The sequence below is a fragment of the Hirundo rustica genome, chromosome 8 (genome assembly GCF_015227805.2).
Source record: "Hirundo rustica isolate bHirRus1 chromosome 8, bHirRus1.pri.v3, whole genome shotgun sequence".
Lineage (NCBI taxonomy): Eukaryota > Metazoa > Chordata > Aves > Passeriformes > Hirundinidae > Hirundo > Hirundo rustica.
In genome coordinates this window covers 19933995-19958140 of record NC_053457.1, presented here as the reverse complement: position 1 = coordinate 19958140, position 24146 = coordinate 19933995, and the positions used below count along the sequence as shown (strand labels likewise).

The window sequence follows — 24146 nt, the reverse complement described above, 5'->3', positions numbered from 1 at the left end:
GCTCAGGCATTTTCAGTGTTCTGTTACTTATTTCAATGTTTTAAATGAGACACAAAAAGTAGAAACATGGGATGAAGTTGAAACTATCAGTTGAAAATATTTATTTTTGGGGTAATGCTTTTATTCTATTAGTATGCACAAGTGCTGCATAACTTGCATCTAATAATAGTGTGTTTTCTTAAACAGATGACTCTCCAGTTGCATTGACCTTGCCTTGTGCAGTAGGACCTTGCTGTCTGCTGTTTCAGACAATGCTCTGATGTGAGATCTCTCCTCCCACAGTATTTTTCTCTGTCTGCGCTACAGCATACAGCAAGAATGCTGCTGCAGTGATCTTTGGTATTTGAGGTTTTTGTTACACTGCATCTTCTTTCAAACATTTTCATAATGCATTCCTTTACTCCAAGTACAAAACTCCGTTGCTTGGATTAGGTTAATTTCTTTCTGTAGCGGTACAAATACCTTTCAGCACTGCTTTGGGGAAAACCAACTTGGTTTCCCTTTGGAATTCAGCAAGATAAAACGGGGTAATACCAGACCAGCTACTGCTTTGTACACTACCAACAATTCACATCAAAGAACAACCTGTAGATTTCTTCTTGAGGAACTTTCTTGATGTGATTGTCTCCTTTTTAAATCCTTTAGGGTTTGGGATTTTCAGCTATGTACCAAATTGTAAGGGAAAAGGGAAACCCAGTATTGTAATATCCAGGCTGGTTTGCATTTTGAAAATGGTGTTCCGCTTCTGTTCTAATTTTAGGTAGTTTTCATACTCTGACATTTTTCAAAGATGTATTTTCAACCAGTTATTATTCAGTTTGGACAAATATGTTAAAATGCATTTATAATCAGATTGCTTCATTGGTGGGCAGAGATTTCTAATAATTGGTTAGTATTTTTCTAACTTTTTCTAGAAAAAGTCACACTTTGGTGACTTTCAAGTGTATTAGGTGTACTGTGAGTACATGGTATTTCTACGGGTATCTCTTGTGGAAGCTTTAAGTTTCTGATCACTCAGTGTGCACCCATTTTAGTTCAGCACACTTTTGGGAAGCAGTAAACATAGAGGAGTATCTCTGCAAGGCAGGAAGCTCCTGGATTTCTGACTGCAGGAGGGGCTGGCAAAGAGGCTGAGTCCCTGCTTGGTTCTGGAGTTCATGTTCACTCCTCAGCTGTGCCACAGACCACGGTTTTGTAACATATTCAGTGCCAGTGGTGTCAAGGAAGAGCAGGCAGATAATGCTTCTTGAAATATTTTGTGTTATGGTACTTCTGCATTTTTGGATGAAGAATATTTCTTAATATGGCTCCTTTAGAGCCCTTGAAGGTTTTCAGTGTAGCATGAATAGCCTGTTGTTTGCATTTTTACCCTCAACAGCATACAAAAGGGGCAGAATCTTGCATAATTACCTTTGTTTTGTTAAGACTGAACCTTTTTTTTTTTTTTTCTTCCCCTTAATTTATGGAATAGACAACAAAAATAGAAGCAATAAAATTGAACAGTAGGACACCTGTTGGAAATAGTTTTGTCTTGAGCCACTTAGAATGTTGCTGTCATTATTGATTTGAACATACATGTCTTCTCATTCTGTGCTTTTATTCAGAAAAGTATAAGCAAGAAGTTCAACTTCAGCAATGGTGTTCACTCAATAGACTTAGAAATTAACATAAAACATAAAAGTAGATGGTTTCATATGTGTGTCATTTACTAAAACCTCTGTGGCAATCCCACTTAGAGGCATTCCTTATATCACTAGACTGGGTAATTTAAGTACAATTATAGGGTTTTTTAATTTTGTTTTTCTGTTGGATGGATTTAGAAAGTAGCTATCAGTATTCCATCATCTCATGAAATTATATTAGCTTAGGCCAAGTCCATGTAGCATTGGGTGCTGTTGTTTTCATTGTGGTATTTGTTTTGCCCTAGTTAAAACAGATTTCAGAGACTATAGGACAAGATTCCAATACTTGGTTAAACTAACTCGCAGTATGAAACAGAATTGGTTATTAATTCTTTAAATTTTTTTTTTTAGATGTGTCAGGCTGAAGAAGATGTTTTTATTTACCTAAGCCAAACTAGCCTTCTTGGTACTTAAGCAGAAAACCTTTGTAGATGAAGGTCTGAAGTTGAAACTTGTTTGGAAATACAGTTGGACCCCCAAATGTACTGTTCAGTTGTTTCCATTCTCACCTAACTTTTCTAAAAGAAAATAAAAGTTAAGTGTATACGTAGTACCCTGGTATAGGAATGCTATGATCATTAAAAAACCTAGCTTTAGCAGCCAGTTTCACTGCGGAGAGAGAATATAATAATAATACTGTTTGTTCTTGTTTGTGTAAAGCAGATATTGTCAGCTACCAATCTATTTGCGCAGATTGAATTTGTTTATATATAGTTACGAAAACATTTTGGATTTGCTATAAGGAAAGAATATTCTTGTAAAATGTTAGTTTAGGCCCATGACTAAGAAGGCATTTATGAGTCTCTTAAATTATTCAATGCCTTTTTTTTGTTCTTAGTGGTCAGTTGAAATTTTTTCTTGTTCCAGCAAATTCTGGGCTATGGTGAAGGTTTTTCACTGGATCCTTGTGTCAGTCAATTAGGAACACTTTTTGGAAAAAATGTTTTGCTTGCTCTGATTATGTTCATGCAGCAAATTCTGAAACTCTGTCTTGAAAGTTCTTATTTCTTTGTAGTAGGAGATATAAGGATTTGAGGGTACAGGGAAAATAGTCTTGTTTAAAATTTTGTAGATTCATTTGTATAAAACAATATGAATACCTTGGAAGTCAGCAACATTTTGGGTTGTAAATGGTCCTTCTGCTTTACCAAGATAAGGAAATACTAAAATTTTAGATCAACTTTGGGGGAATTAGAAAAATAATGGGGTAATTTATAATATCAAGAAATGGATAATATCTACAATTGAGATGTATTTTCACTTTTTTTTTTCCCTAGTCATTCCAGTCCATTCTGGGGACATGCCAACAAACTGATTTTATTATGAAAAATGTGTTGTCAGTACCGTTTGGAGCATCAAATTCCAAAACCTCGTTTTCCTTCCTTGGAACCTTCCTTTTTGTCTTAGAATTATTAATCCATTATTGTTCCCATTTTCATTTTGTTTTTATAAATAAAGGTTCTGTTTTTAAGGTTCAGATTATGAATAATTGTATTATAAGTACAACTAGTAATTATATAATAGTACAACTAGGGCTTCTGGAAAAGCAATGCCTCTCTGAGTACATAACTGTAAAAACTGGCAATACTGGAAATCCTTTTCAGAAATTAATTCTTTATGCTTTGTGAACTGTGATTCTAGATTTGCAAGCCAGGTTCAGTAGTGGTGTGTAGAAATAAACAGTTCCCTAGACAGCAGGCTATAAAACAGGTCAGTGTTAAAATATGCAGTAACATCTTTCAAATGTCTGTATAGTATTAGACTGTTATGCCTGCCTGAATTCTCTTTCTGGATTCAGATCATAACATTTGTTTGGAGTTTTGTTACCTGATGTAGGAATGGTAGAGATGCACAGACAGTAATGGGTTTTCCAAAGGTCTTCACTTCCACCCTCCCAGAAAGGGAAGTTTGTGTATTCTGTTCAAATTTGTGAATGTCATTCTACTTTGCCCGAAGCTTAACTTCATGTTTGTGTCACCCCTTCATTTTATTCTACATACTCTTTGTTCTGTTATGCAAGTTGATAATGAAAATGTTTATCCTTAACAGTCAGTTGTCTTGTTGGCTAGGTACAGAAAGCTGGTTTTGAGGCTAAAATTTCTGATTTTAGCCTCAAAAGATACTGTACCACGGTTGCAGTACAATACAACATAGTATTATGCTGTGTAACAACTTCAGTACACCCCTGAACTTCATTTCAACCATGGTGCTTTACAGAAAGCTGCATAGAATTGACTTAGGAGTTAGTGTGAGAGCTGTAAAAATATTTGAGGAAGGTGTGTGCACAGATTTAAAGCAAAGAAAATTATTTGGTATGGCAGTATTGGAGCTCTGAGGTTGCTGTTGAGAAGAATGGAAAGCCCTGGACAAAAGGAAAAAAACCAACCTTCACTTGCTTGTTCTTGCTTGAATTTACATTTAGCAAAACTCTCCCAAACATTTTCTGTGCATTTGAGTTAAAGAAATCAGTGGAAAATTAAAAAAAAAAAAAAAAAAAGCCTTTTTATCCTGGTTTTCCTGCCTTACCCATTTTGCTTACAATAAAGCTCTATTCTGTGAGCAACCATATGCATCCCAATAAAGGTTTTAAAGTTTGAATTGAGACAGAGACTGTCTCAGCTTTTGGCCAGCAAATGCAAAGAAAGTTGGCCATGTTCCCTCTATTTGCCAGAAAAGCATGAAAGCTGGGGCCCCTCCTCTGTCAGAGGAAAAGGGAAGCTCTGATCTTTCTGCATTCAGATTTTTTGAAAGTATTGAGTCCTTGACATATTCTTGGTATGACTTGTCTGTCCCTTGCTTGCTAGATGTGACCCAAAGCCCTGAAGAAAGGACGTCTCATCCACAGTGAACTTGCATAGATTAACATGGGCCTTTTCCTCTGATTATCGGTTTGGTGATTCTTTCTTTCCCCTCTAGCTGCAGTCCTAAATATCAACAATTAATTCCATATCTACAGAATTACAGTTTTTGTGCATGTGGCTTGCGTCTCATGCTACTAAATCTGAAGACCTAATTGCTTATTTTTTCAATATTTGATGTACATATGAGTGTGTAATTAAAAAAGCACAGATATTGTACTATTTATTGCGTGTTTGTGTGTAGGCACTTCTAGTACTTGGTTTTCTTCTGCTCAGGGCTTTAAAACTTGTAAGTGTTCAGCTAATCTGACAATCCCTTGAGTGAGGTATGACTCTATAAAATAAGAATATTAATTTATGAGGGAGATTATCCATAAAATTTAGACTTATTTCTAATGTGTTCTGGTATGGTTCAAAAATATTTAATTAATTATTGTCAAATATTTGAATTTAAAGTATTAAAAGCCAGAATATGGGGCTTAGAACTAGTGCATAATAATATCTCTTGCACATTCTTTTTACCATAACTCTACCTAAGATTATGTAAATATTGCTATGTAATTTTTTTTTCTGGTGAGTGAATCATGAACAAAGCAAGTGCTTTGGTTTTTATGATTATTATAGGCAATAACTGTGCACACCTGGATTATGTACAACTTATTAATTTAGATAAACAATGTACACTCAAACTGCTGGCTTTTTCTCTATAGTTATGACATATTTTCTGTAGTGGGTATAATTTTTATTTTTCAGAGAGGTCATGTGTAAGATCAGCAGCGCTGAAATGCATACATTGTGCATTCAAAAATATGTTAAAATGTTCTAGTACTACTAGCTTTATTACTTCTATAGCTGTTTCTCATTTTATAAAAGCATTAGAACACTTAAATAAAACCAACCAGCATTAATGAGCAAGTAATGCACCAGAAAACTATACAGAAACCTTGAATACTTCAGTGTGGGGAGTGTGCTGTCTGTTTCTAATTTAATTTGTTCTCAGATTACTCTCATGAACTGTTCGAAGTTCGTCAAATACTTTGTGAGGTCTAAGGTAGATTTTGGGTTTGAAGGTGGAGCTTGCCTTTCATAAACTAAATTTCATTCTAGTGATTTTATTTTCCTTAAAGGTAGGTAAAAAGGGAAAGCAGACAGTTTTGGAAATCAGTAAGAGGTGTCTTGAATACAGTAGGTCTGAGTGTGACACAGTCCCCAGGATTAACAGGAGCAAGTCTATAAGGCGGTACTTCCAAGACTTCAAGATAAGCTTGTAATAAAATAAGAGGACTACTGATAAAAACTTCAAGAATCAAAAAAAAAAAGAAGTCTAGAACTTGGAGGGGAAGATGGAAATAAAGAATACTTACAGGAGCAGCTAACTCTTTTGAGGTGTGGCAGTAGCATGCCAGAGAAGATGGATGAACAATATTTAATTTGGAATCTCAAAGGACAGGTTAGTCTGCATTCATTTAGGCATATTGGTTTTATAAGCTCTTTCTTCAGAGGTCGCCTGCTGTTAGCCATGAACTTTATTCTAGATTCTACAGGTACTATATCTTTATACCTCATCACCACACTTCCCACACAACCTTGTGAGAAATTGACTTTTCCTTATTGGCTTTCTATCAACCAGAAAGTACCAGAGAGGAAGGCAATACCATCCACATTAGGAACTGTTACTATTTAAGCAAAGATCTCCATACGGAATGCAAGATATTGATTTGGACAAAGGAGAGCTGCAGTCTGCCTCTTGCACCTTGTGAGTGCTGGTACTGGTAGTACCCCCACTGAGCTACTGTTTGTAAACACTTTCTATCGTCACTGAACTTGACCAGTTGTGGCAAGTCACTGATACTCATCACCTTGCAAACTGTCTTGAAGCAGATTTTTGGGTTTGCGCTATTTTGAAACATCGCATAGGTTTTGTTGCAAGCAGAGCACTGTTGCCAGCATCAGCCGTTGTTTTGTTCAGAACTGTGTAGACTGTTCAGACCATTAGTTTTCCTTGCTGCTTTGCTTCCCTTCAGGGATCTTTTCTTGTGCCAGTTATTACTTCATAACGCACTCAGCTGCCTGCCGGGCTCATCACTGCTTTGAACGATGTGTCCTGCAGGTGAGCCTCCTCCTGCACTGCTCTGCAGGCTTTTCCCCACAGCGGGGTGAAGTCACTGTTGTCATCTTGCCCAAGAGAAGTCCGATTACAAGGCCTTGGACTGCTCCTTATCTTTCAGTTTGCTGCTTCAGTACTATGATAGTGTTTGGTTCAGCGTTTCAGAGTAACCTCCTCATCCCTGCTCTTGGCGACATCGAAAATTCCACATTCATAGTGCTGTTTGAGTATTACTTGATAATAATTTCCCTCAAGTTCTTTTTATCAATTGTGGTTGTGCCTGGTGGTGAGACCAATGACCTCTTGTGCTGGGGAGTTGCAGGAGGGGTCAGTGGGAGGACAAGCCAAGGGCTGAGTCTCTGCTGCAGTCCACCTGGGTCAAGAAAGGCACCAGTGGGTGAGCTGGGTCCTGATTCTGATCTGGTGAATCTGATCAAATGGTCAGGAGCAGCAGAGAGCAGGGCCTGAGCCCAGAGATGTCAGCAACACAGCTCAGCCAGAACTGGGGGCAGTCCTGAGCTGGAATGGCTCCTGGGCCTGCTGTGGGGGATTGCTGGTGGGGCTGGTTATGGCATTGAAGCACTTGGTGTTCCCTCAGCCTTGACAGTAGCTTTGATAAATACCCACATTGATTCCATCCTGGGTTAACATCATGGAGTGCTGTGCTGGTTGCAGCACTCGTTCGTCGTTATCATGCCCAAGTACATTACAGAAAACAGAGTGGTTTCATCTTAAACTGTTACAGCAGAAATAACCTTGAGCATTTCAACATGTGTTTGCTGGCTCGTTATCTTACACAGTCCTTTCGTGGTTGTGTTCTTTGGCTTGTTTAATTGTGGCACCAGTTGCTTCCTCTGTGGTGCTGTCCCTTCTCTGCTCAAGTTTAGAGCATGGATCAGGCATATGTGCACTCCTCCCTTCCAGGACCTTTCTGACCTAAATACGAGTTGTATTGAGTTAATGTGTTAGCAGCAGGGATGCATGATCAAATGGATGCAAACAGATCTTTCTGCTTGACTGAGAAAGTGTACATGTAACACCCATTTTTATGTAATATATTATTACAGAGGCATATGAATATAATAATGTATCCTAGGGTAAAAGAACCAAGATTATTACCTAGCAGCATTTTAAGATTTTAATGAAAGTTTTGTTTGGATACTAGCAGACTCTCTGGCAGTTAAGTTATTGCCAGTTAAGTCAAAATAGAAAAAAAAAGGTGTTCTGGAGAAGGAAGTGTCATTTTCCAAATTATGACTGCAGTTTTTAGCCTAGTTTCTTATGGAAATGACTTTGCAAAGCACACTGTGCGTCTGTACGTATTTTCTTCCAACTTTTAACTTGGCCTGTAGCAATTGGGTTTATTACAAAGTGCAGATCATGAAAATGCTAGACTCAATAAATTTCATGCAGATGTTACTCAGGTACAGAAGAGAATTTCTGTAAATCATTTTGGCTATGAAGAAGTTGCACATTAGTTGAGGGTCCCTGTAGGAGGAAGTCCTTAGTAATACTAATACCTCAGCTCTAAGAAAAGCTTTAGTTGCAAATGGCATCACCATTATTTCAATTTCACTACTTTTTGGAGTAACTAAGGTGTATAATGTGTGATTATCGTGCATTCTCTTGTTTTAGATTGTACCTTCAGCTGCTCTACATAAACCTTAAATATCCTCTGAGATACTTGTCCATTTTACCATTAACTTCATTGGGTTAAAATTCCATTTATTCAGCTGAAAGTACAAGAACTTTTTGGAAATGGAAGAAACTTTGAACAAGTGATTGTTTGTGTTAGACAATGTAGAATTAGCTTTTGCCAGACATTCTTATCCTAATTAACTATATTGTGCAGACTGACGTAGACTAAAGTCTGGCATAAAGTCCAGTCTCATCAAGGGAGCAGATTTTCATGTTTAGAATTCTATATTCTTACTATTCCTGATGCAGGGAGCTTGACTGTACTACCCACGAGTGACCTGTTTTATGATGACTGAACTTAAATTGAATACTTAGTGAAGGTTGTCTTTTTATCCTAAAATAACGGGTGCAGTGCAAAGACACATGTATAAGCCGCAGATTGTAAGTACTTTGTAAGTAATTGTAAGTAATATTAAAGTATTTAAACATTTCATTTAAAATGATCACTGAAAGGGTCTTTCCCAACATAATCAATTTTATCTTAACATAATGAACATCTTGCAACATCCTGAAAAAATAATTTGCAGTTCTGTGGTGACTTGCTGTTTACACATTTAATTTTGGCAAGACGCAACATCTTAGAGATTGTTTCATGGGTTGAATTAGATGTCAGGGCAGGCTTTCTCCCAGAGAATGATGTGACTGATAAAACTGTCATAGAAAAAAAAAATTCATGTAGTCTTGATTTGCTGAGCAAATATTATTTGCTATATTTGAGTTGTGCTGTTTTCAGTGTCACAATGCTTAGTACCTAGAAATGTTAGAACAGTAATAATAGTATAGAAATTGTTTAATATATTCTCAGGGCTGCTGAATCAATAGTCTTCTGAAAATTCCACATTTTAAAAGCAGATAATTAATTACAATCTAAGAAAATAGGACGTTTGCCCTTGCCTTGTTTTGGTCTTACCCTGCTTTTTACTCTTATATTCTCTCTTTGGCATAGTAATATGCACAGGACATAGCAGATGTTCAAAAGAGAAAGAATAAGAGGTTAAATATTAAGATTCCTGAAAGAATGGCATGGATAGATCAGGAGTGGTATACAAAGAAAATGTGTTTTGAGAAAGGGGAATAGTAGTGCAGTAATTTAATAATGTCAGTTTTCAGCATTTGAAGTATTTTTCTTTGCTTTTCTTTAACTGAAGTGTAAATGCCTAAATTGACAAATGAGTGACCTTTTGTCCTCCTACAGGTTAGCATTTAATTTTTATTTGAAACATGTACTGGGGTTTCAAACTCAATCTTCTTGTAGTTATGACAGCTGAACAGTAACATAAAAGTTATTCCTCAAGTGATGTTTTAAATAGGACTACTGTGGCTTAGCATGCTGTGAGTAAAAGTGTTAGCTTGGGTTTACAGAAGATAAACTGTAGTGATATATGCGCCTTTAACATACCCTCAGTCATTTTAGTGCTCAGAAATATTTTTATTAGAGGTTTGTTCTGTTCTCACCAGTGTGGCTTGAGTTACAGCTAATACTGGACAGTGAGAGAGGGGGAAATGAGAGAAGTCTTGGGTGCTCACATGAGAAAAATGCTGTAAGGAAGGACAAAGAAGACAAGGAAACTTAAGTGTTCTTGTTGCTTATTGTGTCATGCCTGGATTGGAGTAATTTTAAAACTTCAGCAGTTGTTGATTTGAAAGATTGTCATAAGCAACTGTCACGCTGGAAAAACAAAGTGCAGTTGCTGTTTATTGAAATGTATGTCAGTGTGGTACATTAAGTCCCTTGAAATCATGGTTTCATTCATTTTTGCATTGGGTAGAAATGCTAGTGAGCTCATGTGGGAAGAGTGCTATCGGTGGCACTTTGCTGTTAAGCTGAACTAGATGAGAAGGGCAATTTCCAGGGCTAGAGATCTCTGCTGGGGTTTTGCTTTGTGATGTGAACCTCTCTGGTATCGCTTTAGGAAGAAGGAGAATGAGGTAGAATGATGCTTGGATATTTGGTAAACGGTTCTTTACCTGGAGGCTGAACTGTCACTGTGTTACCAGTGTCCAGGCAAATAGCTGCTGTAGAAACCGATGCGCTGGTTTCTATCGCTGCTGAAGTGTGCGTCCCAGTACAGGGGGTGAAACGTTGCTGGGAGCCATGGGTGGTACTCCAGGCAGGGTGTGGGGCGTGGCTGGCGTGTGATACGTGAAGCCTGTCCACTAGTCTGCAAGGGTCAGCCTGCTGTAGGGCTTGGCCAGTGGCTGGCTGACCTCTAAAGGCTTGGAGCAACTCACACAAATGGTATCCTCTGGTTAAGGCAGCACGTCCAAAAGCATTTTTCATAGGTGTGCTAGGGAGAGAATGGGATCACAGCACGAAACACCCAACTCTGTCACTGGTGTGCCATTGTAAATCTGTGATTGGACATTTTTTACAAGTGAATGCCAGCAATCTGTTTCCTACTTATTTTCCCTTCTCATTTAAGAACTCCTCTGGCTTTCATCTGGCTTTCTGTAATTTTTCCTGCTCATGTACTTAGTTTGCGTGTAATAAGGACTCTTAGAAGAGAGGGTTTGATAAAAACTAAGATGGATGTGGTATACATGTTTACAAATTACTACTACATTAGTATGTAGTCCCAGGTTACTGTTGACTCTTTAGTGTCATAAACAGTTCATATTTCCAAGTGGTAGATTTTGAATGTGGTAACCAAGTTCTCAGTACAGTAGTGTTTTTCTGTAAGCCATCCTTTTTGCATTAATGTTTTAAGGCCACCAAAGGGATTGGCAAATAAGTACATGCTATCATTTCCCCCATATTTATTAATTGTATTTGATGACAACAATTATTTTCATTAATATTTTAACAGCAACGCAGTTTGCAATATTTTAAAAATAATTTGAAATCAAAATATGTTGTGCACAAAACACTTTTGATTCTTCTTCACTTCCATTTGATGGACTTAAATCCTTGATCAATAAAGTCTCCTGTTATTTTTCAACATATTTATGGGTGGCCATAATGAAGGGACTTACTGTGCTTTATCTACTGAGGAAAAATGGCATAATTTGACTGAAGTGAAACCACGCAAATGAGCGGGGCTGTGTGTGTAGAACTTCAGAACTTTTTAAAGGGTAAAATGAAGATATGAATGATGGCATTGATTTCAGGGCTACCATAAAGTTTTCAAAGGAGGACAAAGACTTGAAATAGGATGATGGCTGAATTCTTTTCAAGTCTGAAGCTCTAGGTGTTTCAAGGGATCTGAGTGATTGTTGGTACTCAAACACACACTCAATGTGTGGGCAGGGCTGTGAATGTGTTTCTCTCTGTTCACAGCAGATTATGTGAATAATTCCAGTGAAGCAGAGAATAACATCTGAATTTTAAAAAATGGTTGGTCATTTCAGCTAGTACCAATCTTACTGTTTTTTACCACAGTTAAGTGATGGAATTTGCCTTACAGTCTTTGATTTGTTTAGGTTTGTCTTATTTTTTAATTGTAACTTGTGTTGCTTGAACCTCTCAGATTTTTGTACTTACATGCCTATACTCCTATAGATCGGTTTTTAGAATGTATTTGATGATGTATTTAAGCTATCTCAATGTGAGATGCTGCAGATGCAGTTCTGCTTTGGCCTTGGATTCTCCCTTAGTCTCCACCCTGCTTTATGCTTATGCTGTCTCTGAAAATTTACACAACTGGGTCGTGAGCAGCTCCAGGTAATTCTGCCTGAAGACTCTCTTCTATTCTTGGTTAGTTTTCCTCTCTATTAGTTGATTCTTCTCCCTGCAGGAGCTCCTATTCAGGAGATACCTCATTGAGAGTAGCAGCGAACAGGGAATGAAGGATCAGCTATTTTGGCTAGAGTCTGCCAGTAAGTTGGCTTAAACCTCAAACCTCATTTTTAATTGTGTTGGGGTTTTTTTTTGCATGATTATTTTTTAAATTTTCAGATCTAAAAATAAATCCTGATGCACAAGTGCATTTGTTTTTTACATGCTTTTAAAAAAAATATTTTATTTCTCACTGCATTTCTAATTTTTCTTCTGAATAAGCATTATTTATCCTTGTCTTTTCTATAATATGGTTTATTAATTGTCAGTCATTTTCTTTTCCTTTATATTTTGTCTAATATTTCTGAGATCTACTTTCCAGTGACAAGCCTGTTGAATTCTGTACCTGGAAGATTTTTGTTTATAATTGTGCTTCATTTTGTTTTCGTGTGAGTGACTCAAGGCTTGAAAATATTTTTTATGCATTTAAGACTGTTTTCACATTCCTCAAAAAATTACGAAAAGTTATTCCAGAAGAATTTGTTCAAAGATGGAGAAGAATTATTCTGCCTTTAATGGCTGGAGTCGTCATGCATCTCAGGTAGAAGGACTTGTTCATCTGAGTGTCGATGATGAAATTACAGCTTCCAGATAAGGTCACTTACCATGAAATTCAAGTAACCACTAAACAGAAAGTTTATTTAAACAGCTTACAGATCTAGAAAGAAATAACAGAACTGATCCTGACAGTAAGATAAATGTAGTTTTGGCTTCTGTCTGTGCATCTCCTTGTACAGAAAAGGAATTTCTGTAAAGAGATGAAGAGTGGAGCTGGTATCTGGCAGAAGCTTCACATTCTCCCTGATGCAGTGATGAATGATGAGGCAATTGAGAGGGTTCACCATCTGGCAGACATTTGCATAGTTTGAGACATCTAATACACAATCATGTTTAGATAAGTATTCTAGAAATTAGGGAAAAAACCTCCAACTTGACAGGACATATAAATACTGTAGTTCTTTGAGATTTTTTTGTTGTTGAAACACAGATGCTGGTGGTAAATCTGAGGTTCTGCATGATGCTCTGTGCCAAATCAAATGTTGTTATAACTTGCTTCCAACTGTTCAAATAGGATTTCTGCACATCTTGAGTGATTCTTAAGAGTCTAGCTATTTCCTCCTTATTGTTTGCCTGTGGTTCCCTAGGGAGAAGTGAGGTTTAGAAAATGGTGATGACATGTTGGTGCCCTGTTCTTGTACTAGTATCTCCTGCTTGTTTCTGACATAAAACACTGTAATGAAAAACTAATAGTGGGCATGATACAGAATAAATTAAAGAGGACTTAATAAATGTGATTTCTTATTCTTTTCAAGGAATTGGTCTAGAACAAACTATAGCTTATCTGCTAAAAAATTAAGCTCACTCTTCTTTTTTAATTGTGAATGGATAGTTCTACTATACAAAACATTTTCCTCATAAATCAGTTTTCTCCTTAAGAGCTTGAGCTGGGATTACAGTTGTCAAGCATAGTTGTTGGGGTGATGTGACAAAGATGATCACTAATTCTATATCCACCGACCATGCCAAATTATTTCTGTAATTTGCTGTTTCCCAAGAATCTCTCACTGATTGCTTATGCCTTAGATACTATGTAAACATGTTGTAATTTGAAATAATTAATAAAATTATCTGGTTGTTGGGGGATTTTTGTGTGCTGAAATGTCTTTTGCTTAGGATAGTTACCTTGTATATGTAGCATGTAAGGTGAGCATTGAAGAAAGAGTTATAGGTGTCCCAGTGTGGCCAGGGTGGAGGGGAGGATTGTTAGGGTGCTTGCATTTGCTCTTTAGCTGTTTTGAATTACCATCTATTCCAGTCCAATTGCAGTTAGCCCATGGAAACCACAGTATGTGTTTAGTAATGTCATGTATCTGTTTCAGTCCCCCGTATTCTCTGCACTCATAATCCTGGCCCTACCAGGCATTCACTGAATTTCCTGTGCAGCTCCCCCAGCACTGTACATATGGACTTGCATTTGGCATCCCTGACAGCACCCAGCTTCTCTAAACAATCCCCATCTTCACCTTGACACCCATCCCTGACTTGCCCCTCATGCAGTTGCTACTTGTTCCCACAGTCCAAACAGCTTCCTCAAGTATTTACATCTTTTCCTTTGACAGCCTAGAATTGAAAGGCTTTCTAACTTACCGCATCGTGACATGGTTCTGGTCCTTCATATGCTTTTCCTAAAACTAAATAATGCTCTAAGTTCAACATACTGTATTTTGTTTTCACTGAAGAAGAATTCTGTCTGACTTCATAAGGAAATTAGCTTGAGTAATGAGTTATAGGTTAAACTGATAGTAAATGAATACAGTTTTTTAGTCTTTGATTATATTGGATGTTTTACCTAGGCTGTTGTAGACTTCAATCCCAGATATCTGGGGAATAAGAAATCATTAAATGTTGATAATAATTGTTTTTAATACTAATTAGAACCAGCTTGTACTTGAAGTCTTAAAGTGTATGCAGTCAGTGTAAATGAAAAAAAAAAAAAAGTGGACAAATTACTTTTGTGTCACATGTTTTCAGGCTTAATACATTCTGTGAATGCATGTGCTGAACGGTTGCCAGGTTGTTTATTTTAATTACTCATTTGTCTTTGTTGGCTGACCTCTGCATCCACAATGATTCACTAATGCTGGATCTAGTTTCTTATATTTTTACTTCCCTTTACTGATGGAAGGAGCACATTACATTTCTGACATAACTTAGGCCTTGTAAAATGAACCAGTGTAGTTATTAATGGATTTCATCAGCTAATCTAGTGGCTTTAGAAAATACCAGCATGTATTGAATACAGTGCAGGCTTTGCTGTCTACTTCAAGTGCTTTTGTGTTCAGATTTAATTGAGCCTAAATCAGTGTGGATGCACAACAGGAAGAGTGTGCTTTTTGAATAATTTCAGCATTTTTATATGCAAGTGCGTGTATATATTTGTATGTGGATTTTATATGAAGATCTAGGCGTTGGCCACCCATATGCAGACAGGCAAGTAAAGGAAGCTGCAAGGAGTGATAATACTGCAATTCTACGGTAAGATACAAAATACAGTTTTATTGGTTGAGCTTGTGAGTTTTATACTTGATAGCATTTATAACGCTGTGCTAATGCACTTCATAGCATGTGTAATGAATTCCATCAATTTCAGGAATTTGCTGGGCACACTGAATTGTATCTCTTGATCGCAGTGGAAAGCAGACATTGAGAAGAGTATAACTTAGGACACATGAAACCCGTGTCATCTGTTCAGCAGAGCCACAGCTTCAGATATCTTTGCAGTTGTCCATAGATCAGAGGCTGTACCATTGTGGTTTTTACTTGCTATCTCATGAAGTTTTGCATCATACACTAGACATACCAGACTAAGAGAAATTTCAGGGTGCATTTAGGCATCCTAGCAAATATGATCTAAACTGAAGCTTCTACTGAGACTGAGCTTCTAAACTGAGCTTCTACTCTGGTCCCTGCCAGGCATTCCTAATATTTTCTTTTCATGGAATACAGTGATCATGTGACCACAAAGTGAGTCAGTTTGTTTGGATGAAAAGAATAGTTTTGTGACTTATTAGCTAGGTGAATCAGTTTAACTGTGTGGACTCATGATCTGCAGGTGAGTGAGGTGAGGGAATGGGGACAAAAAGAGAAGAGTGAGGAGAGGAGTAGGTCTACCAGCTTTGGTGGCAGCTACCTGTTTGATTGACATAGCTGAAACTTCAAATTATGTTTGCACATTGCAGAAGTGTGTAAACCATATTAGGAAGCATTTTCTTCCATTCTCTATGCTGCTCATTTTCTCCCTTGTGCTGTTGTAGCACACTATTACAACCGTACTATGAACTAGATTGGGAAAATGTTTTAGCTGTGAAGTAACTTGAGTAAAAAGATTCTTGAGATGGGTCACATTTGCATTGCAGTCACATTGCAGTGGTCACAAGAACAGCTGGACATAGAGTGGGAGCTTCTTATGCAGACATTATTCTTGCTGAATTGGATTTCAAACAGGCACAGATAGAGAAGAGTGGTATAACACCGGTAGAGAGAAATGGGCAGGTGTATGGCCTCAGCAGCTGAGGAGAGAGGTGACCAACAGAACCAGTGTTGGGGGAGATTTGAGGTGATTTCTAGAGAAAATAAAAAGGTCTGAGAGAAGCTGTTTGGGGAGGAAACACATTCGTGTAAGAGAGAGATGGGAAAATTACGCAGTAGGAAGGAGGGCTGTGGATAGTCAGGGATGTAAACTTTAGCAAATTTCTGCTTATAGAAGCAAATCAGTGATGTGATTATTTTTCTTTTTTAAAAATTTCTTCGTAAAAAAGCAATGTACGTGGTCAATTTCATGATCTTAAAATCATTGTGAGATGTTAAAGTTGGATAATAATATCTTTTTGTACAGTAGTGATATTTTGTAACTGTTTCATTTAGCAACAGGTATAATAAGAGGTATAAGATTTGCAGTGACAATCCAATCCATTAATTTTTATTTTTGACTCAGCAATAATACAGGGAGTACATTTATGAATATATCATGGTGGCAGGAAAGATAAATCAGTAAGATTAAAACATTTTGATAGATCACAGAATTCCTTGAAAAATCAATGCTGAAGACAACTACTAATACATATGCACGTTTTACACCCTTTACAAAGAATTATTGTTACCTGATATAGCAAGAAAGAAACTAAAGAGATCAAGAAAAAAGTCATCTGCTTCTCCTTCCCAAATCTTTCTCCTTTGTTCAGCATCGTCATATGTCGATTTGGACTGAAAGGCCAGTGGTTGCCAGAAAAAATAAGATGGGATCCATCTAGTGTGTGGTGTTAGAAAGTTACGTAAGCTGTCCTCTGTGGATTTGAAGAGGAAGTACAGGGTAGAGGGATAGGAAATGGCAGAATAAGAAAATTGCTGAAGTGCTTTCCTTTTTCGTGTGTGCTTTTTGGTGGTACTGTGGATTTCATTTGTTCTTTTTAAAGTGAAATAGGTGAGGCTGAAGAAAGTTGACTAAAATCAATTTCAGGGTACAGTTTAAAAGTAGAGGGACTACCAGGGAATGTAGACTTAGAAAACTGCTTGAGTGTTGCCTTTTCATTGTATGTGCTCTACAGCTGAGCTGTTGTAGTGTGTCATTGGATGCTCTGTGAGCCGTGTTGGCAAATGACTCTGTTTTAAGACCCAAGCTCACCACTCCACTGAACTACTGCTATCTCCTTCTACACAATTTTTGTATGAATTGGAGCTGTTATTTTCCTTTCTGGTGCTAAATCTCTCTAGTACAGGATCTGAGTTTACCACCTGGAGTCTGCTCTGGCTGATCTGGCATGCTCATGCATTTTGTAATGGGTGGAGAATGTAAAACTTTGGCTCTTTGTTCTCTCTGTCACTTTCCTTTCTGACCCTCCCTGTTGTTAAACCAGTAAAATCAAAATCTTGATTGACGTATGAAATTGCTTTTTTTTTTTTTCCCTATGCTCTTGTAGTAGCTACTGTATGAAGAATTCCAGGCCTAGCAAACTTTTAAGTCACAGATTTGTTGCAAAATGTAACTTCTCGTAAATTTGTTGTTCCTTTTTTGTTTTGTAACCCTCCAACCACCCTGGCAAAAATGATACATTTAGTTACATTTATGAATTTAATTGTGCGTGAAAATGGCTTGTCAAATATCCCACGAGTTTGTTTACCTTTTGATTTGTGCTAGACTGCTCTTGGATGAAGGTTAGTAATCAATAAAAATGAAAGCTGACACTCTAAAATGGATTAAAATAAAATTGTTAATCATAGTTACTTGAGAAGAGTATCAAAATAGATTTTACACTTCAAATTAATTATTGAGCTTTCCTGAATTTTATCCCTCCCATAATTTCTAATTCTATCCAGTGTGGATGATTTAATTATTATGTGTAGCTGAAACACAGATTTCATCATTTGCCTTAGTTTTCTGCTATCTTTTGCTGTTGAAGCTTTAAAGTTTTTTGTTTTGATTTTTTTACTTGTTTCTATTGAATTCAGACTGTTCTAGTAAATGTAAGCCTTAATATAACTGCCTACATATTCCATATTTTTAATAATACACTTTATGGCTTTCAGTGTTAAATGTGATAAATTGAAGTAAAGTGCATTTGTTTAATTCGCCATGATTTATCTAGGCGTCTCTTGTGTTTCCTTTGTTGAGCTGTCCGTAATGTCACGTTTTCTGATTCCAAGATTTACCATGCTGCTTGCAGGAAAGCAGCTGAGAATTAATGACAATGTTGAAAAGCAGGTTAATTTTTTAGCTTAAGACATACATGTAAAGGAGTCAGAAGATTATTTATATTTCAGTCTTACTCTAATTTGTCTATATGCTTTTTCAGTTGTAAACTTGTGGCAAAAAATACTACATTTTCTTCATGATTTCATGGTAACAGCATACAGATTAAGGAAAGCAAAAGCCATTTAACACCAAAACAATTGTAGTTTAAGTTCTGAACAGGAAAAGAATTATTTTATAAAAGAGTGTAGATTTAAAATTGATTTTGTTCTTCAAAATGTTTTATCCTGACTATGAGTCAGAAAAAATATGGAAATTACCTTTGCTTTTTTCTCTTTTTATTTGTGTTCAATTTCACTGTTAAAGCTTCAGAATAATTAGTTTTCTGCAGTTGTGTGCTTTCCTGGAGAAAGCTGTTTAAATATGTAAAACATGATAGTGATGTTCCAGAATTCTGTGAAATTTTAAGACAATTTAAATGTGTATTTTGGAATTCTCTAGGTCTAGTACGATTTGTAGGTGTGATGGTGGATTTTGTGCCATGGGTACTCTTCAATATATCTGTGTATGTTTTTTCTTTACAGGAAACCAACTTTGGATGCCCTGTGGGGAGATGCATCTGTGCCATGGAGTATGTGTTTGGTCATCTACAATCTGAGGCAAGAGTGTGTGTGCTATATGTGACAGAGGATTAATTGTGGAGAGAGTCCAGCTGAATCGCTACATCATCATAAGGAACTGGTTTAAAAATGTTAGTGCCTCATACCAGTAATCCAAGTTTGGGAAAGCCTAGCAGCACAACAGTAAAAAAATATACTTTTTTGTAAAAGCCAGGTCAAAAAGAACAAGCAGTCAATATAAATTTCATCATGTGTTCCCCAATTCTTTAGCACTGAATCTTTCATTACACTGAAATCATGGTATGAGGATTGGTGGAGGTCCTCCCCCCATCCTCAGTGCCCATCCAGCAACTAAAGACTGTGTCAAGATGACCTCTGAGGAGGTGACAGCGTCTGTTCTCCTCTCTGTGGTACAGGGTAAAGTGATAGCTGCCCAGTCAGCTGCAGATGAAAATACTGAAAATGCTTTGGACACCAGCGTTATGAGAAGACACAATGCCAGTTTGGGAAGGCAAACCACACGCAATCTGTCGTACTTACGCAGACTTGAAGAAGAAAATCTTCAGGGCTCAGTGGCCAAAATATTCCCTCTGGCCAAAGAACAACTGACTAAGGACAAGAGCAATGAAAACTTCTGGGAGGGGAACAGCTCCATTTCTGATTCAGTGGAATTTCTTAACATTAACTGTAACATTGTACAGAAGAATTACAAGAGCAATATCCCGTGCAGCCAGTTGTATCAATCTTGTGCTCCTTTAGCAGGGGAAGAGGCATGCCTGGAAACTGCAATTCCTGTTTCGCTGGAAAGAGCCATGCTTGCTGAAATTCAGTTGAAAATGAATGGACCTTCGTTAAGAAGCCAGACAGCAGTAAATAAGAATGACAGCAGTGATCCCGATAAAGTGGCCTTTTTTCACTTACATTGTGCTAGTGAAAGGAATATATCCGAGGCTTTGTGTGGTTTACACAACAGCTTCATTTTGGATGACTGCTTGCAGCCCGTGAATGATGGCGATGGTAACACCACTGGTTCCCAGGCCCGCACTTGCAGCGTAATGCAGTTGACAAATAATTGTGAGAATGAAAATGGGCAGCGGTTGTATGAAGATGCTTTAAGGCATAAGTACTTATATCTGGAAAGAGCACCACGAAAGGTTAAAGTGGCGTGCTCAGGTCACAACTTCTGTGGAGATAACTTTACTGGAAGAATGCCCTCAAAGCCCTTTCTGAGCCATTTTGAGGACTGTAATGATAACTGTGAAGATGAGTTGGAAGAGGATTTTTTTAGAAACAAAAAGGAACGTTCTACTCTATTAATAAGACGCTTCTGTAAAAATGATAAAGAGGTTAAAAAATCAGTTTATACTGGAATGAGAGCAATTTTTAGGACTTTACCGTCAGGGCACATAGGAACTGTTGCTTGGAATTCTGTTGAGCAAAGGAGAAACAACAGCGGCATGAAGCTTTCTAGGATTACAACAGAACAGCTAACTATAATTCAGTCCCTAATAAAATGGAAATTTAATTCCTGTCTTGAGAAGTCTTTATGGTATGAGGTAAGCTTTTCATAGTGTTTTTGGGGGGGGTTTCTTTTTGTTTCCTTGTTTGTTTTGATAACGTGATGCCCTTTCCATTAAAAACGTGCCTTCAACTAGTAAATACTTAGTAACACAGAATGGGATATTTCACTTACCCAGGTTGAACAACCTTGTGCTGAACACTGCTTTTTAGAAAAATGTATTGTCATCCTCTAAAATACTTTTGGTTTAAAGACATGTAGTAAATATGTCTGTAAAAAATTATACATATATATGTATATATGTCTGTATAAAATGCATATAGGTAAATATTTATACCTAGATTTATGTATAAATTTATTTATTGATTAAATATTTTTTGCATATAAGAATATAAGACACCTATATACAGATTAAAAATATATATGCATTTTATAGATATTTATACTTTAAATAGGAAAGATATATATTTATATTTTTCCATATATATGACAGGTGTATAAATATATATTATAGCTCTACCCATTTGAATATATATAGCATATATGTATGTATAAACATTTGATGGATATATTAACAATATAGTTGTTCTATAAATATAATAATAACATTATATGTGAGACTATTAGATTACAGTGACAAATTTGTTGCTCCGGAAAGAAAGCATAATATTTCCCCAAGTTATAGGTATTTCTATTTCTTTTACATGTGTTTTACAATCATAGAAGAAGTACTGCTTGAACAATATACATTAATGTGCTGATGCTTCTCTGATTTGTATTCTCTTAATTTACATAATGCAAGGAATTCTGTGTTTAGAATGAAATCATGAATGCTTAAATTATTGTTATAGAAACTACATAGCACATTCTTCACTACATAGCACTATTTCAAGTAGTCAAAGATTTTCTGTGCTGGTAGAAATTAAGTAGTTGTTGATGTAATCTATAAAAGATTTTGGCCACTGATTACTGAGATCAGCAAAAAAAGAAAGTTTCTCTGTTAAAATGTATGAATAAGCTCTAGGGAGGGGAAAATAATCAAGGTGAAGGAGTGTGTTGTCATATCAGCTATGCTTATAAATTGGTCCTGAATAAATGGAAATCTCTTCTGCTCGAAGAAATTTCTTGCACTTACTGCTCAGAGTCTTCAACAACTTTCATGTAAGATCACAGAATCTACAGTAAAATTGATCAAAGTATGAAATTTTGTCAGTGATAAGGGAAGAGAGGTTTCTGTGACTCCATGACAGTTGTGCCCCCTGTAATATCCTCATGTCCTTCTATAAAGTAGTATTTTCCTTTTAAATGTTAATTGAAGAGTTCTATAAATGTGTATATATCAGTTTTTATACCAGGTTGCAGAGTTTGTGGTACTGTTGATTATTGTGAAATTCACGACACTGGTCAGGGGCAGTACAGACTTGCTGGGACAGCAGATGCAGTGCAGAGTGCGTGATCATTCTCCCATGAAGGGGTGAATATAATTCTGTGGGTTTACCTAACATGGTGTAGCATGGTACATTTAAGTATCATAAGTATCATTATAAGTTTTATGGGGGAGAGATGGGACGATGTTTTGTAGCTGAGATAGCTGGAGGATGTGTTTATATTTCTTCACTGGACATTTCCAACTTGACATGAGTTCCTTAGCTTTTTTCGTGCTTGCCTGTTTAACCACTTCCCACCACCACTATAATACTGAACATACAGCATTTTGGGGTGGGAGAGCATTGATTTGAAGATTTTTTTTTTTTTTTGTAGTCTAATGTATGAACTCAGATACAAAATTAATAAATATTCACGGAATAATTATTTAAATAGAAAAAGTTCTGTCTACAATTCAGCAAAAGATAAACAGGCACTGTAAAGCACTTTGCTTAACTACAATGTACAGAATGTTTTCCTCATGGTCAGAAAAAGCTTAAAACCACATGTTTTCTAAGTCTTTCTTCATCCAAATGGACACTAAAACTGTTTTTTTTCTTATCAACCTCTGTATATAATCTCCTTATGTATAACATGCATCAAATTCTCATAGCATTGTTTCCTTGTAATTGTAGTGTCAAATATTGTTTCTGCAATAATATTTTTATGTGATTATGGCTTATATTATTATCGTTATTGATGGATTTACACAAACATAGAAATTAACTTAATGGATGTGACAAATAAATGGACCTGTTGAATGTATGCATAGGGTTAAAATAATTTAATGAATTATGGGCATTTGTAGGAATCTTTCAAGCTAATAATCAAAGGAAGAAGGAAAAAGTAGTAAATGAATATGGTAATTTGTTCTTCCTTTCCCCTTATCTCACCCTTTGAGCATGCATTCTGTTTGGAACAGCTAAGTGAACAGTAGTTCTGTTCTTCAAGCGGAAAAAAAATGTTGGAGAAATTAAGTTTTCATAGCAGTACTGGTGTAACATGGAACAATAGAGACCTTTATGTTTTAAAGTAGGAAAATGTGGGTCTCATTTGTGCATATTCCTTACATAAAAATTCTAGCACTAATAAAGGAAAGGCACTGAACTGTCCTCTTGTTGAGGGCTTTTTTCTTTTTTCTTCCTCTCCACAGGGAGGTGGGACTAAGGATTTGCACTATATAGAAAATACATGATGTTACATTTTTCTTCATCTAGCTTATTATTATTGTTGATAGGTATTTCATAAGCAGATTTAGACACCTCTGGAATTAATGTATATGTTGTATGAAGAGAAAATCATTATCTCAATTTTTTTTTTCTAGTTTTGCACTTAGTTTTTGTAGCTAAATACAGTGCAGCATTTACCCTGTCAGATGGGTGTGTGTAATATGGCTGTTGTATCTGTTCAGGAGACATTTGCTTGTCTGTGTTGAACAGTGCAATCCCCTCCCATTAGTACGTATTAAGGAAGTCACAAGTGCAAAGAATTTGCCATAGAAACAGATCATGATAGTGTTGGCTTTGCTTGAGCAGGTCTCCACTGCTTGGGTTCAGCTCAGCTGCTCTGTTACCAATCTGACTAATTCCCAGAGTCAGAGTTTCTGGGATCTGTGAGATGTAAGGTTCATAGAGCTGAAATACGCTTTGCTTTTTGCTGATACCATGGTGGTTTTGCTGTGGTGGTAATGTGACAAGAGCAACCCTGTCCACTATTGACTAAGATACAAAACCTGGGCACCTCACTAGACTGCCACAGAGTGATTCTCTCAAGCAACTTAAGTGACTTCAAGATGTGCAGATGGCAGCTGCAACAACATAGTTGAAGTGCATAAGAGCTGAATTCTTTAGTTAAGCTTATTTTGCAGGCGTCAGTAGTATCTTTGCTGTGTCATTACATTCCTGGTGCCAGTAGTTTGAGCTTTAAGAAGCAAGAACTCTGCTGCCTTGCTGAACTCTGCTCACATAGAAATTAGCACTATAATATACCTGATATTCTTCATCGTTGCTAAGGCACTACTAAAATGTCAAATACTAATTAGGCAGCAATTAAAGAAAATATTAATTGCCCTACATCTGTTTCCAGGTAGAATAGTGATTCTATAGTAGATTTATCTTGTGGGAGTGTTTCCTAAGACATGTAATGATTTGGTATAGTAGTACAGCATTTGTTAGCATCAGGTTTTTGGGTTTTTTTTCCAGTAGTGTCTGTGGTG

The 24146-nt window shown here is 36.7% G+C and overlaps 1 protein-coding gene across 2 annotated transcripts in view; it reads left to right on the top strand.

Moving 5' to 3' along the window:
• Nucleotides 1-24146, top strand: part of PLCE1 (phospholipase C epsilon 1) — a 139249-nt gene that overhangs the window by 3965 nt on the left and 111138 nt on the right. For both annotated transcript variants that reach the window (XM_040070697.2, XM_040070695.2), the window contains exon 2: nucleotides 18952-20543. In XM_040070697.2, the coding sequence (XP_039926631.1) occupies nucleotides 19290-20543 (1254 nt within the window). In that variant the 5' untranslated portion in view covers nucleotides 18952-19289. The remainder of the gene's footprint in view (nucleotides 1-18951; nucleotides 20544-24146) is intronic.